Here is a 16,008-nt window from a genome sequence, read left to right as displayed (position 1 = left end):
GACATTTTTTAAGATCTCATAAAGGAGCTAAATAGACAAGCGGGACTATTGTTTTAGGAGAGTAAAGACACATACTTATTTACATAGTTTTAAATTATAACTTCATTTTATTCTGTATGTAGTCAATGCATCAGAACTCACCTTTTATAAATTTCTGATATTTTAAAAAGTTTACATAGTAGAGGTAGCCTGTGACGAATGGAGCGGAATAATTTCAGAAAAGCAGGATTGAGAGTGAAATTATAATAATGATCCTATATTTTTGGTTACTTCAGTCACAAAGTCAGAAGAACCTTCCCATGAAGAAGGCACAAGGATGAGGGATCAGACCACCTTTCTCCACCTGGCTCCGCATCTGAACACAGAAACAGAAGATGGCTGAGGTGCTGTTTCTGTCTCCTGTTCTAGATAAACAGAGCGAGGTTGGTCCACCGTGTGCAGGATCGCGTGTGAGCACTGGGGCTGTTTCCACTGCTGGAGACCTGAGAGCCTTCATGGAGGCACCTCCAGCAGAGAGAGGTGATGGCCCTCCAGCTGGTCTCCCCTCACCCCACTGCCTCTGCCTTCCTGGTGGTGTCGTCTGACGGCACTCCTCCCATCCCACTGCCCACATCTGTCCGGCAACCCTGTCACTGGACACAATTCGACGGTCTGCTTTCTGAGGTAGGCATGGTTATGTGCAGTGCGCAAACTTTTCCTTGGCCCCAACTTATCATGTAGAAATACAAATTTCATTTAAATTAATAAAATCATCCAGTTAGCTGATTTATAAATTCAGGACTGCAAAATGTTACATATTAGATTCCAATTGTGAGATTTAACTGTACAGAATTATTATCATTTTGCTATGACCACCACCATGAAATGAGCTCTGATATCAAAGAGAAGAGCAGCGTCCACTCTCATTAATGAGCCTGCAGATAAGGTGTTGGCACAGACAGCCTGGGTCGTGGGAGGCCTGCTCTCGGCCTGCAGTGCTGGCGGGAGAACCACACTGGGGGGAAAAGTTCTGACCTGCCGCTGCCCGAGGGGGCAGGCGCACTGAGAGATTAAAGGCGTCCTGACATAGGAAGTCCCTGCTTGGTGCCTAAAACCACAGATCAAATTTGACCATGTGCCCAGCAGGCTGGAGCACTGAATTTAGAGAGAAGACGGAACACACAACAAGAGCAGACAGCAGGCCCGGATTTCTTCTTCCTTGGGCTGCTGGGACCGTGCTCTGAGCACTGCAGCTGGGAGTCTCAGACTGTACCAGGAGGCGGCTGGGGTCCCACCTCCACAAACCCAGAGTTCCTCTCTCCCACATGTGACTCATGCTTCTACCCTCTTTGTGGGAATTAAATGACATGAGAAAATTTTTACTTTTGTCTATTTTAACTATCTCAGTAAGATCTCTGTGCTCCCTTTCTAGAAGATAAATCATACAAATAGTAACAAATTAAATACTCAATGTTTGTCAAATACTGTGAGAAACTGCTGCTAGAAATTCTTTGCTTGCGGTTTTCACATTTTGTTAGAAAACAGTGACAGAGCTGCCCCTGAAGATGCCTCGAGGTGGCTCACAGAGCCAGGACGGTGTGCTGTCCCTTCCCGGTTACAACAGTAACCAAAGACTAACAGGGGTGCAGAGGTCTGTGAGTCCTTCGAGTGGATATCAAACCTGAGGTGGTCTTGGGGACCCCCAACTTGCAGCTGGTGTCTGAAGTGAGCCCTGCACTGACCACGCCCAGAATATGTGTCTATCAACCGCCAGCAAACCCCTCTGCTTTGAGCCTCCCCACCAAGGCCAGGGTGCCAGGTCAGCTCAGGAGGGGGAAATCCTGCCCTGGGCAGAGAAGGAAAAAGTCGTGTGAGAGACACCTGCACGTTACTTGGCATCGCCTTGGGGAAAGAGTAAAGGAAGACAACCTTTGATTAGACTGGGATTTTTCACTGCTTTTTAAAAACAGTTAAAGTATCTCTTATTCTGGAAAGGAGCCCAGTGGCTGAATCAGGGTGACCCAGGAGGCAGCGTCAGAGAAAGCACGCCACACCCTGCAGAACTGAGGGAGGAAAGGAAGTTCCTCCCACATAGCGAAGACTAAGGGGAGATCCAAGTGTTCGCACATCTGGAGGTTCCAATACAGGAGATGGACAGAATACCCTAATCCCTCCGGCGGTGTGGCAGCCAAGGGGCAGAGGCCACAGCGAGGCTGCCCGAGGTGGCGGACGCTCCCTCCGCAGGTGCTGAGAGGAGGGCGATGCTCACTGCGGCCGGCCGGCTGCGCTGTTTGGAGGTGGCGTCACCACAGCTGCCTCCCTCCCACGCCTTTCTCAACACCCCCACCCCTCGATGAGCTCCCAAGCAACAGTCAGTGTCTCCATGAGACCAGTGAGTGCTGACGGCTCTGGGGCTGGGTGAACCCCGCCAAAGTCCTGACCCACATGCCCAAAATGGCTTTGTTCTACCCTAAGTCCTGGGTGGTTTGTTTGCAGCAAGAGCAACCTGTCGACATTCCTGCTTCTGGAGCTGTGTGTTAGGCTGGAGGTTAGACGCGATTACGTTTCTGAGGACACTTACCACCCTAGGATCCCATAAGCTGTTAAATGTTAAACAGTGAGTCATCGTGGAGCTCCAATTAGAACTCTCCGGCTTTCCAGCGTTGTTACTAAGATACTGAAGTACACCGAGATTCTAAAATCATGCTACCGATAATACAGTACTATAATTTAGAGCATCAGCAATATGCTCTAAATTATAGTACTAAAAAAGGCATATGGACGTCAAGAGAAACGAGAACACATCTGGGGAGTGAGGCAAATGAACAATGCTGCACCACCACTTCAAACGGAGATGAAAGTGAGACTCTACACGCATTTCTGCTATGAACTCCTCTATAAGCTGCAAATGACCCAGTCCTCCCACAGCTAATTTCCAGTTTACACTGTTACACTTTGACCTGTAGATTGTATCCTTCTGCGAACACTGTCATCTCATGTGTGCCTGCCGCCAGCAGGACTTCGGCGTTCTCTATTTGGTGACTCATATCTGTTTACTGTTTAGTTTAGGCTTTGTTTCACAACCCTTTTGAGGTAGCAGCTTATAACAAAAATCAGTGTCGCTTCTTATACCTACCCAGCATCCCAAACAATTGTTTTTGATCACTAATCATTTTGAGGATTAACCTCTATATGATGCCAACCAGAAGAAAGAGTATTCAACATTTTTAGTCTGTGGGTGGTAAACATGATGTAATCTACACAGAATTCGAAATCTATCACAATGTACACCTGAAAGTCATATCATGTTATAATCCAATGTCACTGCAATTAAAAAAAATTTTTTTTTAAAAGAGAAAGAAAAATTTTCAAAAGCTAGATGCTTTAATTATTGTTCCCATGTAAGTTGCTTGGTGTTGGGCAGAATTCTTTTTGATACTATTAAATTAAACATTTCTGGGACAGGTCTGTAAACAAACAGACACCAAGGATGGATGTGGGCATGTGGCACTTCAGCTACTCGAGGCTGACTTCCCTCAACATGCCACAGCGGACACATGGCTATGTGCAAGGAGCTGAACAGGAGGGTCTCCTGGTTTGGCGCTGTACCACCTTGTCTCAGAGTGCAGCGGGAACAAATGAAACCCAGGCAGAATTCAGGAACTTCTCTCTACATATTTGAAATATATTAGTGGTGTTCTTTCTAGAAGGCTCTAAGAAATAATTTACATCTAGTGGTATTAAATGTAGAAATTAAAGGAAAGAAAATTTCAAAGGCATTGACAGTTTGACTATTTTCTTTCTAAAGATGCTTATACAATTAAAATATATATACTTTTAAAAACCATGTAAGTCCCTTACTAAACAGCATCAGCAGAAAGTGTGAAGATTCTTCCAGTGATCAGAGCAGGGAGTTAGGAGTTTATGCGTTGGCAGCCAAATATTCCACATGAAGCCTGCATATACTGATCCAGTGAAAACAACCGACTTCAGAATCCCGCTGTGCTAGGAGGATGAGGGTGTGGCTTCCAGGCACAGGAGACACAATTATGGAGACGGACAACAGCTAGCCGAGTGTGCAAATGGACTTAGAACAAAACCTTGCCTGACGCACCCTGAGCCTCTGCAATCCCAGGTCTGCGTTTAGGGCTGTCTCGGTGAGTCCCAGCTGCTGCCCTCTCCCCAGCACTCAGAAGGAACTCAGAAGGTTCCGCTGACCACCTGACTAAGGTGCTGCTGTCCTGGATCCCTGTCCCTTTCTCCTTTAAATCTACCCGCTCTTTTCCTTTCTGGCACTCACTACAATTTACATCCACACGTCTATGTGTCTGTTTCTTGGTCTCTTTCCCCACTCGCACCTCCAGCAGCTCTAGGACCTCAGAGCCCTACTGTGCTGACTGCTGTATACTCAGGAACCTGCACAACGAAACACTTCTTGAATAAAGGAGAACTAATAATCTCATTTAAAGTGATTTACAAGTGGAAAGTTGAACGGGATACCTAAGACATAAGTGCGATATAAATGGAAGACTTTTTGAACACCATCTTGTACGAGGCACTCTCCTGGATCCTGGGAAGAGCCAGCCCAGTGTAATGGGGCTTTGGGTCTAAGAACCCCGTCTCTCTCCCTGGAGCACACTAGCTCACCTCTATACCATTTCTTTACATACAAGATGCCAGCCTGCTATTTTTAAGGGATTATACAGTCGCTATTCATACCTATTTCTGGTGATGTATTTTACAAATCTCTTGCTAACATTTAAATTGAGCTGTTTTCTCATTATTGAGAATTCTTTATATATTTTGGTTACCAGCCATTTTTCAGATATCTATTTTACAAACATATTCCACAAATCTGTGACTTGTTTTCATTTTCTTAATAATGTCTTTTGAAGAAAATATGATTTTTACCCTTACATCCAATTTTTTCTTTCATAATTTGTGCTGTTTGCATCTATGAAACTGTTGCCTAACTCAAGGCTATAAAGATTTTCTATGTTTTCTTCCAGAAATTTTACCTGTTTAGGTTTTCCCTTAGGTCTGTGACCAATCTGAGTTAGTTTTGTATATGGTGAGAGATGCTGGCTGATGCTCTTTCTGCATGTGGCCGTCCTCTTGTTCTGGGCATCATTTACTGAGGATCATCCTTTCTGCATTGGATTTCCTTGGCATCTTTATAAAAACATCAGTTGACACCTTGGTAACACAAAGGCTCCCAGTCCATGAATCCTAAATGCACTTCTCACACACAGACCTTCTTTGACTTTTCTTCTCTGCCTTATACTTTTCAGCACACAAACTCTATATGTGTTTTGTTAGATCTATCCTTAAGTATTTCATGGGGTTTTTTGTGCTTTCTAAACAGTACATTTTGAAATTTCAACTTCTAGCTGCACATTGCTAGTATATAAAAATAAAAGTAATTTTTAAATATGGACATCATAATGTGCAATCTTGGTATATTAACTTATTCAATCTTACTACTCTTTGGTTAGACAGTCATACCAGTTTTATTTCTTTCTCTCCCATGTGTATGCCTTCTGTTTCTCCTTTTGTTCTGGCTGGGAACTCTGGTACCATCCTGAACAGGTGTGGTGAGAGAGGACATCCCTGCCTTGTTCCAAACGCTAGAAGGAACTTGTCCAGTTTTTCTCTATTACGTATCATGTTAACTGTAGGATTTTTCATAAATGCTCCTTATTAGTTTGAAGAAATGCTCTTTTATTCTAAGTTTACTGAGTTTTTCTCAGGAATCGATGTTTGATTTAGTCAAGTGTTTTTTCTCCCTGAAGCTACTGAAATGATCATATGGGTCTACCCCTTTGGTCTGTCCATAAAGTAAATTACACTGATTGATTTACAACTGCTGCACCAACCTTGTATTTCTGGGATAAGCCCCACTTGATCATGATGTATTACCCTTTTTATATATTGTTGGGTTTTATCTGCCTACATTTTACAACAGATTTTTGCGTCTATGTTCATAAGTGATTCTGGTTTGCCATTTTCTTTTAATGCCTTTGTCTAATTTTGGTATCAGTTTAATACTGGCATTATAAAGTGAGCTGAGAAGTGTTTCTTCCCCTTTTATTTTTTGGAAGAGTTTGTATAGAATTGGTATTTTATCCTCTTAAATGTTTGGTAGAATTCACCACTAAAGCCACTGGGCCTGGAGATTCTTTGTGGGAAGGTTTTTAGCTACCGGTCCAGTTTCTTTACTACAAATAGGACCCGAGATGCTTTTGGGATATTTCAGTGACTATTAGAGAGCTGGCCTGGGGGAAGATCTGAAATCACGGATATATATAAACATATAACCCTATTCCCCTTTGTGAGTAAACCAAGACCTGAAGTGGTTAAGTGGCTTCTGAAACTAGAAACTACTGACTCCTGGCCCAGTGCCCCTCACGGGCTTTTTTGTGCTGGTAAAGTGTAGATTCATAAAATAGACTAATGTGAAGATGTATCCTACTGCTTAAAGTATTAAACAACGTCTATTTCAATATAAACATTTACTGAAAATTTATAATACAAATTAACTGTTTTTAAAACAAACCAGTTATTTAGGACTAATATAACAAATTGGCAAAGAATTTTTAATTCTGCAGGTTCTGCTTCAGTAGGTTTGGGAGAAATCCAGATCTCAGAGGGTTTAACAACTCCTCAGGGGCGGCCCCATGGCCAGGTGGTTGAGTTTGCGGTTCCATTTCAGCGGCCCAGAGTGTCACCGGTTTGGATCCTGGATGTGGACACAGTAATGCTCATCAGGCCACGCTGAGGTGCCATCCCGCATAAGCACAGCCAGAAGCACTCACAACCAGAGTACACAACTATGTACTGGGGGGCTGTGGGGACAAGTAGAAGAAGAAGAAAAAAAGAAGATTGGCAACAGATGTTAGCTCAGGTGCCAATCTTTAAAACAACAACAACAACAAAAAACTCCCCAGGTGTTTCTGAAGGGTGGCCGGGGTTGACAATTACTTGAACAGTCATTCTGGCTTAAAAACAAAACAGAACAACTTTCCTTGCTCTTGAATGGGACAGAGTTTTCAATATAGCAGGTGGTGTTGATAGATAATAAAGTTACTGAATCATGTCTTTTTATTGGGACAACTTATTGAGGTCTCATGAATTCTAATAGTTCTGCAGATGATTCTTTCGGTTTTCTAGACACAGTCATATCATGTGTAAGTGTTAATTTTATCTCCTTTTGACTTTTTCTGACATATTATCTGGGATAGAACTTCCAGGACAATACAAAACGGCATTGGCGCTAGCCCACATCCTTGCTTTATTCTTCACTTGGGAGCGACTGTAGAGTTTCTTTGGTATGATGGTATTGATTTAAGACTGGTATTCTATTTTGATTTTACTCTCATTGGATTTTTGGGGGTAGTTTATTTTGATCAGAAATGCGTACTGAAGTTTTAACTTTAGTGCCTTTTTAAAAAGTCTCTAATGGATATGAGATTATCATGTGACTTCCAACTTATAGATATAAAGCCATATTAATATATTTTCCGCTATTGAATCATTCTTGCATTTCCAGGATAAATGCTACTTAGTTATAATCTTTCAATATACCATAAGTTTGATTTCTTGGCATTATGTTTTAGGATTCCTGTATCTCTGTTCATAAGATTCACCTGTAAATTTCTTTTTTATCATACATATATTTGTGTTATCTTGGTCAGATTTAAGAATTTAGGATTAAGCTGGCTTCATAAAATGATTTAGAAGGCTTTGGAATTTTTTCCTTGTTCCAGAAAAGTTTTTATAGTGTGGAATTTACTTGTGGCTCAAAAGAATTGACCTATAAAACTGTCTGTCCAAAGCTGTTTTTGATAACTTTCTGAGTTTCTCCCCAAAGCCCCCCGGTACATAGTTGTGTATTCTTCGGGTTCTTCTAGTTGTGGCATGTGACGCTGCCTCGCGTGGTCCGACGAGCAGTGCCATGTCCGCGCCCTACCACTCGCCACGGGCCAGCCCCTTCCAAGCTGTTTTGAATTCTTTCCTGTCTACTCAGGATCTACGTGTTCCCTGAGATGCCACTTTGCTAATTTATATTTTTCCTGAATATAGTTAATGAGGTTTTCAGAAATATTAGCATTTAGACTGTTTAAAATTCTTGTAAAATCTTAAGCCTATTTGTCTATTCTAACTTCATATGCATAATTTTATATGTATATACTTACTTTGCATTCACTGTTTTGTATTATTTACTATTTTTGCCAATTGTTTTTCTATTTTATTTACCCTACAAAGGATCGGCTTTTGAATTAATTACCCTCTCAATGACTACTTTGTATGTTTTCGTTTATTCTTTCTCTCTTTCTCCTACTTTCCTTTGGTTTCGTCTTTTTCTTCCAAACTTTTTAGTTGGATGCCAAGTTCATTTACTCCTTTTCTTCTTACTGATGCACACAGCCTCTGCGTCAGTGTGAAAGGCTCTCGCTAATGTGCCAGTGGATTTCGGCAGAGCCTCTGTCTGCCGCCACTGCTGCGGGCTGACCGTGTCGGGGAGGCGGTGCTGCGAGAGGCTGCTCCATGTTCCCGTGGAGACCGCTTTTGACCTCTGGCCTCTCCGGACCACGGCCTCTCTCAGGTCGTGATTCTCTGTGCTGGGTCTGACTGCACACTGTATGTGGCTGCCACTAGGACATGCACAGAAAGAAGGCTGCGGAGCAGTGGGTGGAGAGTGTTAGATGTCACCTCGGAATTTCTCAGGAGCAGCTGGGACACTGCTGCTTGCTTTCCCCTGGGGCACGGCCCCCAGTCATGAGGAAGGGGCAGAGGGGGTGCGTGTCTTTTCCCATCCCCCTTCCACGCTGTTGGTGACGGCACAGGCCCCTAAGAATGTGCTCCTCCTGCATCACTGCAGCCTATAGCCTTGGAGATATCTTACTGGTTCTTCAGTAAGAGAGTTTCCAGAGTTACTGCTTGATTTTACTTGGTTAGGCAATTCTGTCAGTATTTGAATAAGACACGGGGGAGCAGTTTATCAAACACTCCTGTGTGCAGCCGTGTTCACAGGGAGCTGCTGCCTGGCATTGTAGTAAGACAAAATCCCGAGAGATTTTTCTCTGAAATGTAAAAGACAACCCAGAATTTAAAGGCTTAATACATTTCAAATGACTATTTCTCTGACTACTGAGCTTTTAGAAATTTCTAATAATGTGGTTATTAATAATACAAAGGTAAAAATAATTAAAATGTGAATGTGAATTAAAAGTGGGAGCCTGAGCTAAGTCTCACCCACAGGCCACTTAGTAACACACTTATGTAATCTTTGGCATCGGAAATTTATTCACACATTCACAGTTCTCCATGTGAAGTAATGAGTACAGGAAACTATTTCCAAGAGTTTTATCATATGAGAGGAAATATAATACAGGGCAAGATTTTATTATTAATTTTTCTCTACAATTCCATTATTCAGAAATTTCTCTGCTATTATTCATGAAAAGCTTGGAAGAAATTCCCTTTATCATACTAGCAATTACATACACATATCTGCCAACTATACTCCAGTGGTACATTTTTTACCATGTACTTTATTAATCATAATTTGATCATTGACATGTCTTCATTTTCGACTGTGGTATTACCATCATTGCTATAATTTAAGAGAATTATAAACATAAATGCAATCTGATCGCCTGGAAAAACTGTCAATCAATACTCAAGGCAGGTTGTGCAGCAGGCATTCTCTCCTGCTCCTGTGGGTCCCAGAGGAGGGCTTACGTCACCAACAGGGATCTGCTCCCCACAAACATATTGACGAAACACCACAATTAGTCCTGCTTCAATAAGCACACACAATAAAATGAATTTAAAACTACAGCACACCACATATATTAAAGCTTACTTCAATAAACCCAAAAGCAATGCTATTAGGGATGTAACCTTCTTCTATTTCAAAATAATCAGCTTGCAGTTTGTCATAATTTTAGCTGATTCTTGTAAATACATGACCGAGCAAGGAGATAAGATCTACACCCTGAAATGATATTTAAATATAGAATTCCCTACATGAGAGGATGTGGCTGCAGAGGGGAGAAGGATATTTCTAATAAACAGCTGGTTTACAGGAGTGAGCAGTTATTAAAAGTTATGGCCAATCAATCTTTGGGGACCTAAAGAGGCCAGAGGTCCTCCAGGTTGTGTCGTCCTGTGCCTTGATGGTTCGAGTTGATGACCTTTGCTCTCAGGCTCTGCCTCCTGAGCTCACATCCACCCAATACTGTTCACGGCACGAGCAGTCTCAGCTCTCTGCAACTGCACTGGACACACGACACCCACAGAGGCTGCAGCCTAATTCTGTCGAGAATTTCCAGGGAACATTTAATGTTTGCCAAGCTGGAGTTTGCTATGCGGAGGCTGCACGAGCAGTCTCAGCTCTCTGCAACTGCACTGGACACACGACAACCACAGAGGCTGCAGCCTAATTCTGTCGAGAATTTCCAGGGAACATTTAATGTTTGCTAAGCTGGAGTTTGCTATGCGGAGGCTGTAAGACAAAGTGACAGGCAAGCGAAATTTTCTACTCTCCTAGAGCAAATGAAATATTGACCACTCATCATAAGCAGCAGCAGCTGGGGCACACGCAGGCTCCACATCACGGATGAGGTCAGTTATCTACTCTTTGACATCACTGCCACGTGCTGCACCGTCAGTGTCACCAAACACCACTCGATGACACATCACTGCAAGTATTTAATGACTACACCTCACAGAACCTGTACGGATTTAAAATGAATTGCCCCGGAATTCCACTCTCTGATAATAGACATTCATTTGTGCACAAGCATAGGTAAGGTAAATGAGAACGCAGACAGCCCACACTGCAAAGACTGGCAACTGCGATCTCAGAGACTCCAAAACCAGGACGCTCTACTTAATAAATTACAGGCTTCTACAGACTAAGATGACACAAGAGCCACAAAGAGATCATCAGAGTCTAGCGTTGAGGCAGAATGTAGAAGACCAGGGAAGTCCCTCAGCGATCCTGCTGCTTTCTGACCATCTATGCTGTGAGAGGTCGAAGCCGAGGTCAAACAGAAAACGCCAAAGGAGCCATTTCTCGGAACAAAGCTCCAGGGTGCAATATTCTAAGCACTTTATTCAATAAAAAGTGCTTTTAACACGGCACTTTGGTGACCGGGAAACACCGCGCTCGCCCGTCAGCCCCACTGCAGCCGCGTTCGCTCGGCTGAAGAGCGAGCCGGCGAGACGGCCCCCGGCTCCAGGGCTCCGCAGCCGCGGCGCCAGCAGAGCTCTCTGAAGATCACGACGACGTCCATTCTCTCCATTCTCAGATTTAAAATATCTGTTTTTTATTTTTTCAAGGTTTTTATTTTTCATTTTTAAAGGGATTTTTTAAAGGTTATTTAATGTTCTGCCACTTTTAATCACTGTCCAATTTCCAAAGTAGGAAGACATTTTAAACAAGTACAAAATTTAAATATCAGATCAGCAGTTTCTATTTTGCTCTAGTAATCTTTGAATCAATGAAATTCCTCTCTTATGTGAATTCTTATTTTAAGATTTAACAAGTGTTATGACTTACATAAAAACCCAAAGATGGGGGCTGGCCCTGTGGCTGAGTGGCTAAGTTCATGCACTCCACATCAGTGGCCCAGGGTTTGCTGGTTCAGAACCTGGGCACGGACCTATGCACCACTCATCAAGCCATGCTGTGGCAGCGTCCCACATAGAAGAACTAGGATGACTTACAACTAGGATAGACAACTATGTGCTGGGGCTTTGGGGAGACCAAAAAAAAAAAAAAAAGAGGAAGATTGGCAACAGATGTTCGCTCAGGGCCAATCTTCCTCACTAAAAAAAAAAAACAAAAAACCCTAAAGATGAAAAGTCCCATGTATTTTCAATAAAATTTGTATTTATTTTTGTCAAGTAATAAGGTAAAAAAGTAACATAGTATTTTTAAAACTTCTAATAAAATTTTTCTTGGGAAACATCTGTGGTCTAAATTTCCCATGCGTAGGACGGGGAAATAATTCTTTACCAATATATAACTATATGGAATTTTTGAAAATGTGTAGAATGCTATAATGTAAAAAAAAAATGTGTTCAACCTTTTCTTTATAAGAAAAAGAATGTGGTCCATTTGCTTTCAAAGAGCAGTCACCAATGATCTGTACTTGTCCCAAAGCCTACACTGGAATGCTAAGATACCAGTTATAACTCTGATGAGTCTTAACTATTCATCTTTTCAGTTTTAGATCTCCAAATTTGCTTATGATTGTAGAACTAAGAATTTCTCCAGGGGCTGGCCTGGTGGTGTAGCAGGTAAATTTGTGTGCTCCGCTTCAGCGGCCCGGGGTTCGCTGGTTTGGATCCTGGGTGCAGACCTACACACGGCTTGTCAAGCCATGCTGTGGTGGCGTCCCACATATAAAGTAGTGGAAGATGGGCACGGATGTTAGCTCAGGGCCAGTCCTCCTCAGCAAAAAGAGCAGGATTGGTGGCAGATGTTAGCTCAAAAAATGTTCCTCAAAAAAAAAAAAAAACGACACGTCCCTCTTGGCATCCACCCTGGTTTGTCACATGGTAGCATCTGTCTTACAACCTGACAGTATGTCAAAAGGAAAGATTCACAAGTCTCAGTGGTTCTCAATTGTGGACGCAACTTATTGGATTTTCAGAATGGAGAAATATCCGCCCCACCCAGGCCTACTGAATAATCATTATTTCTAGAACTGAGCGTGTACATAGAAAAAGGCAAATATAAAAAAAAGGAGAAACAAAACAAAACTATTTGTCCACCTGATGCGCAGACAGGCGCTACAGCAGCAGCGCTTCTTCCCCGACAGCCTCAGCCTGCTACCCTCAATGGCAGCCAAGGGCGCCCAGCCCCTCCACCCTTGCCCACGTCTCGCTGTCTCTTGGACCACGGCCTCCAGGCAGCGACGCAGGACCTAGCTTCTTGACTGTGATGTAATTTTGGTGAAAGGAGTTTTCTCTTTTGAAATAAACTTGTTAATGAGAATCACTAGGCACCTCTCTTTAAAACATTAGGTGTGACTTTTTAAAAAATTTTGATTGAAGGTACTTTTCTGAGGGGTGATTTAACTTATATGATCAAGTTTTACAAAGTATTTGAAGAAGCTTGTTTACTTACATTTCTTCCACAATTGGTTTGATTACTTTACAGAATTATCTAAAGAACCTTGAGTGGAAAGAGTGTATTAAAAAACTATATGTAAGATATACGAAAACTGTCCAGGAATGGGACAAATTAATTTGATATAGGATTTTATCAATCTAAAACTCAAAAAATGATGTAAAGTTAGAAATGACTAATTTACCATATGTAAGATTTTACCATTTATGTCTTCTGTAGATTTCTGAAATTATTTACATCCCAATTCTCTTTTGAGATAAATACATTATATCTAACTTCTGGCAAAAATAACTGGAAATTTAATATGCAAACCTGATGACTCATTTGGAGATAAGAAAAAATCAGATGCTGTAGCTCGTAATAACAGTCCCAAGGTTCAACAGCTTTATTAAAATCTGACTTGGTCAGAAATCAGTTTATGAAGTCAGTGAAACGCTGACTTTTCTCATGTTTTTCCTGTAAGGAAGTCTCACACGTTTCGGGATGTGAGGACACACTGAGACCAAACACACTTATCCAGAAGCTGCCGTCACGCCAGCGTTACACACTGGAAAGAGCTGGGCGGTTTGCTAGCCTATAGTTAAAAGCAAGCACTAAAAACATAATGAAGCTCCCCTCTGTTCCCCAAAAGAGAGCTAATTCTCACGCCTTCTGAGTCCAAAAGAAACACAGACGACGCAGTGTTGTACTTTGAGTAACAGCGTGAAAGGAGATTCTTTAAGAGGCCCCAACTGACCTCATCGGGGCTGGAAGCCTGGTAGGTGCGGTTCTCGTCGCTGAAATCTTGGTCCACCTCGGCATACTCGGTCTCCCCGGTGACGCCAGCCCGGGCCTCATACACGGGGGTCACGTTGTGGCACAGTGCAATAGCCTTCACTGCTTCGTGGACTCGACTGCTAACACTTTTTCTAACTTTGGGAGCTGAAGATTGGGCTTTTCTTGGTGGAGTTGAACTAGCATTGTTTCCACTAGCTTGAGAATACATCTGTAAAATATGGAATGTCACAAAACTAAAGATAAAGCATAGCTGATACGGAAATTATTAACATCTTATTTTTACAAGCTAATTAGCTAGGGATAAGAAAAGTAGCTTTATTTGATTATCCAATTTGATTCTGATGATCTCCTACAGAATATCTATTGGTATGGCAAGTTATTTTTTATCCTAGTACTGCAAATTACTTTGAAATGTCCTGGTTGTCAAGTACACTAAAAACACCTAAAATCGGACAGTCTCCTCTTACTAGATTTACTTGCATTAATTTGCTAAGTCCTTAACAATTTCTGTTTATCCATTACTTTTAGAAACAGTGAATCAAAGAACAAAACAGAATGGTATGCTCACAACTGCTTTCATTTTTCTTTAAAAAGTGCCATGGGTAAAAAGCATAAAGATAAACACAGGAAAAGATGTTTATGAATCTTCCTCTAATACCATAAATTAACCCAGCATGCCTCGGTCTCTGAGGGTAGAGCATCCAGTTTTGTAGAACCATCAGCTACAACAGTCACTGCATCCTGAGGATGCAGGATCCCACGCCACACCAGCATCCTGCTCTCGCAGCGAGCGCCCACTCAGCACTGCTGGGTTTGCCTGGCTCTCCTCGCACTCAGCCGTGCTTGAGGGAGTCATCTCCACCAGCAAAGTGGACGACTTTCTGTCACTCCCCTCCTGCCCGAGGAGGGTGTGGGAGCACCTCCCCTTGACCCCAGCAGGACTGTCAACTGTTTCTTCAGTTAACTTCAGAGGAACTCGTGACAATCCTCCTTAGCTGGAGACTGGACTGGGGGTATGGAGCCACTGAACCGTGAACTCCGTGCTCATCAAATTGCAGTTCTGCCTAATGAAGGGGCGCACGGCTCTGCTCAGCTGGCGCTGCCTCTCAGTGGCTTCAGACCACACCTGCGCTCTGCTCACACTGCCGCTGCCACAGCAGCAGAGAACTCGGGTGATTTCCTCTCTCTCAGTTATGTCATGTTTACTGACGACTGCATGATTTAATTTCACACAAATTCCATTAAAGATTATGCCCTCTATCACCAAATGCTTCCAGTGGGGAAATATAATCAGGTTATAAAAGATTTGTGTTACATTACAGTGGACCTCGTAGACTACTATCATCTTCATAATAAAACAGAACATAAGGAATAAAGTCAATTTCACATAAAAAGTACTGTCTAACCAGCTACCCAACAGATAGCTTTTAGTGAAAAAGATTTTTAGAAGTCCTCTTAGATGAAAATAAACATTAAATATTTGCTGTTTTATATAGTGACTCATCTTGTCTGCTTTTAATTTTTTCTAATAAAATAACTTATTTGGAGCTATTAAAATCATATTCATGCATAATATAATTTTTTAAAAAACACGTGTTACCTGGTACTATTTCAATCTAGACATAGATTACTAGGAAAAGGGAAATCTTATTCCTTCTCCTTTTTAGATTTTTCTTCTATTAATGAACATTCTAGGTTACAAAATACTCTGTATTGAAATGACATCCAAATTAATAAAGTGCTTGGTGTTAAGTGTCTATGCATACGTGTGCTTGTGTGTGTATATTAACTTTACAGATAACAAATAGACACACATATGAGATGTTTTTCATTTGACAGTATCTCAAAAGTAAAGAAAAGCATATGCTAGACTGGTAAATATTACAGAAGAAAGAGAAGGTTTTCACAAAACTGAAGGGAAAGCGGACAACACCCTGAACTCTGTCTGAGCGGAAACACCACGAAGGGCAAGTGTAACATGAAGAGTCTCGTGTGTGCAAGAGCCATTCGGGAAGAAGTGACTGTCAACCCACAACGCCCACCAGCCTCTGCAGGTGATGCACCTGGAAGGACCCCACAGGAGCCTGGTGGACGGCAGGGATGGG

General features: G+C 42.1%; 1 protein-coding gene across 22 annotated transcripts in view; it reads right to left on the bottom strand.

Moving 5' to 3' along the window:
* The window catches only part of ATP9B (ATPase phospholipid transporting 9B (putative)), a 280,418-nt gene that overhangs the window by 44,016 nt on the left and 220,394 nt on the right, over positions 1 to 16,008 (bottom strand). For all 22 annotated transcript variants that reach the window (XM_070627960.1, XM_070627961.1, XM_070627971.1 and 19 more), the window contains one exon: positions 13,863 to 14,111. In XM_070627960.1, coding sequence (XP_070484061.1) covers positions 13,863 to 14,111 — 249 coding nt within the window. The remainder of the gene's footprint in view (positions 1 to 13,862; positions 14,112 to 16,008) is intronic.

Source organism: Equus przewalskii, chromosome 7 (assembly GCF_037783145.1).
Source record: "Equus przewalskii isolate Varuska chromosome 7, EquPr2, whole genome shotgun sequence".
Classification (NCBI taxonomy): domain Eukaryota; kingdom Metazoa; phylum Chordata; class Mammalia; order Perissodactyla; family Equidae; genus Equus; species Equus przewalskii.
Note: the sequence above shows the minus strand (reverse complement) of the source record. Positions and strands in the feature narration are given on the sequence as shown.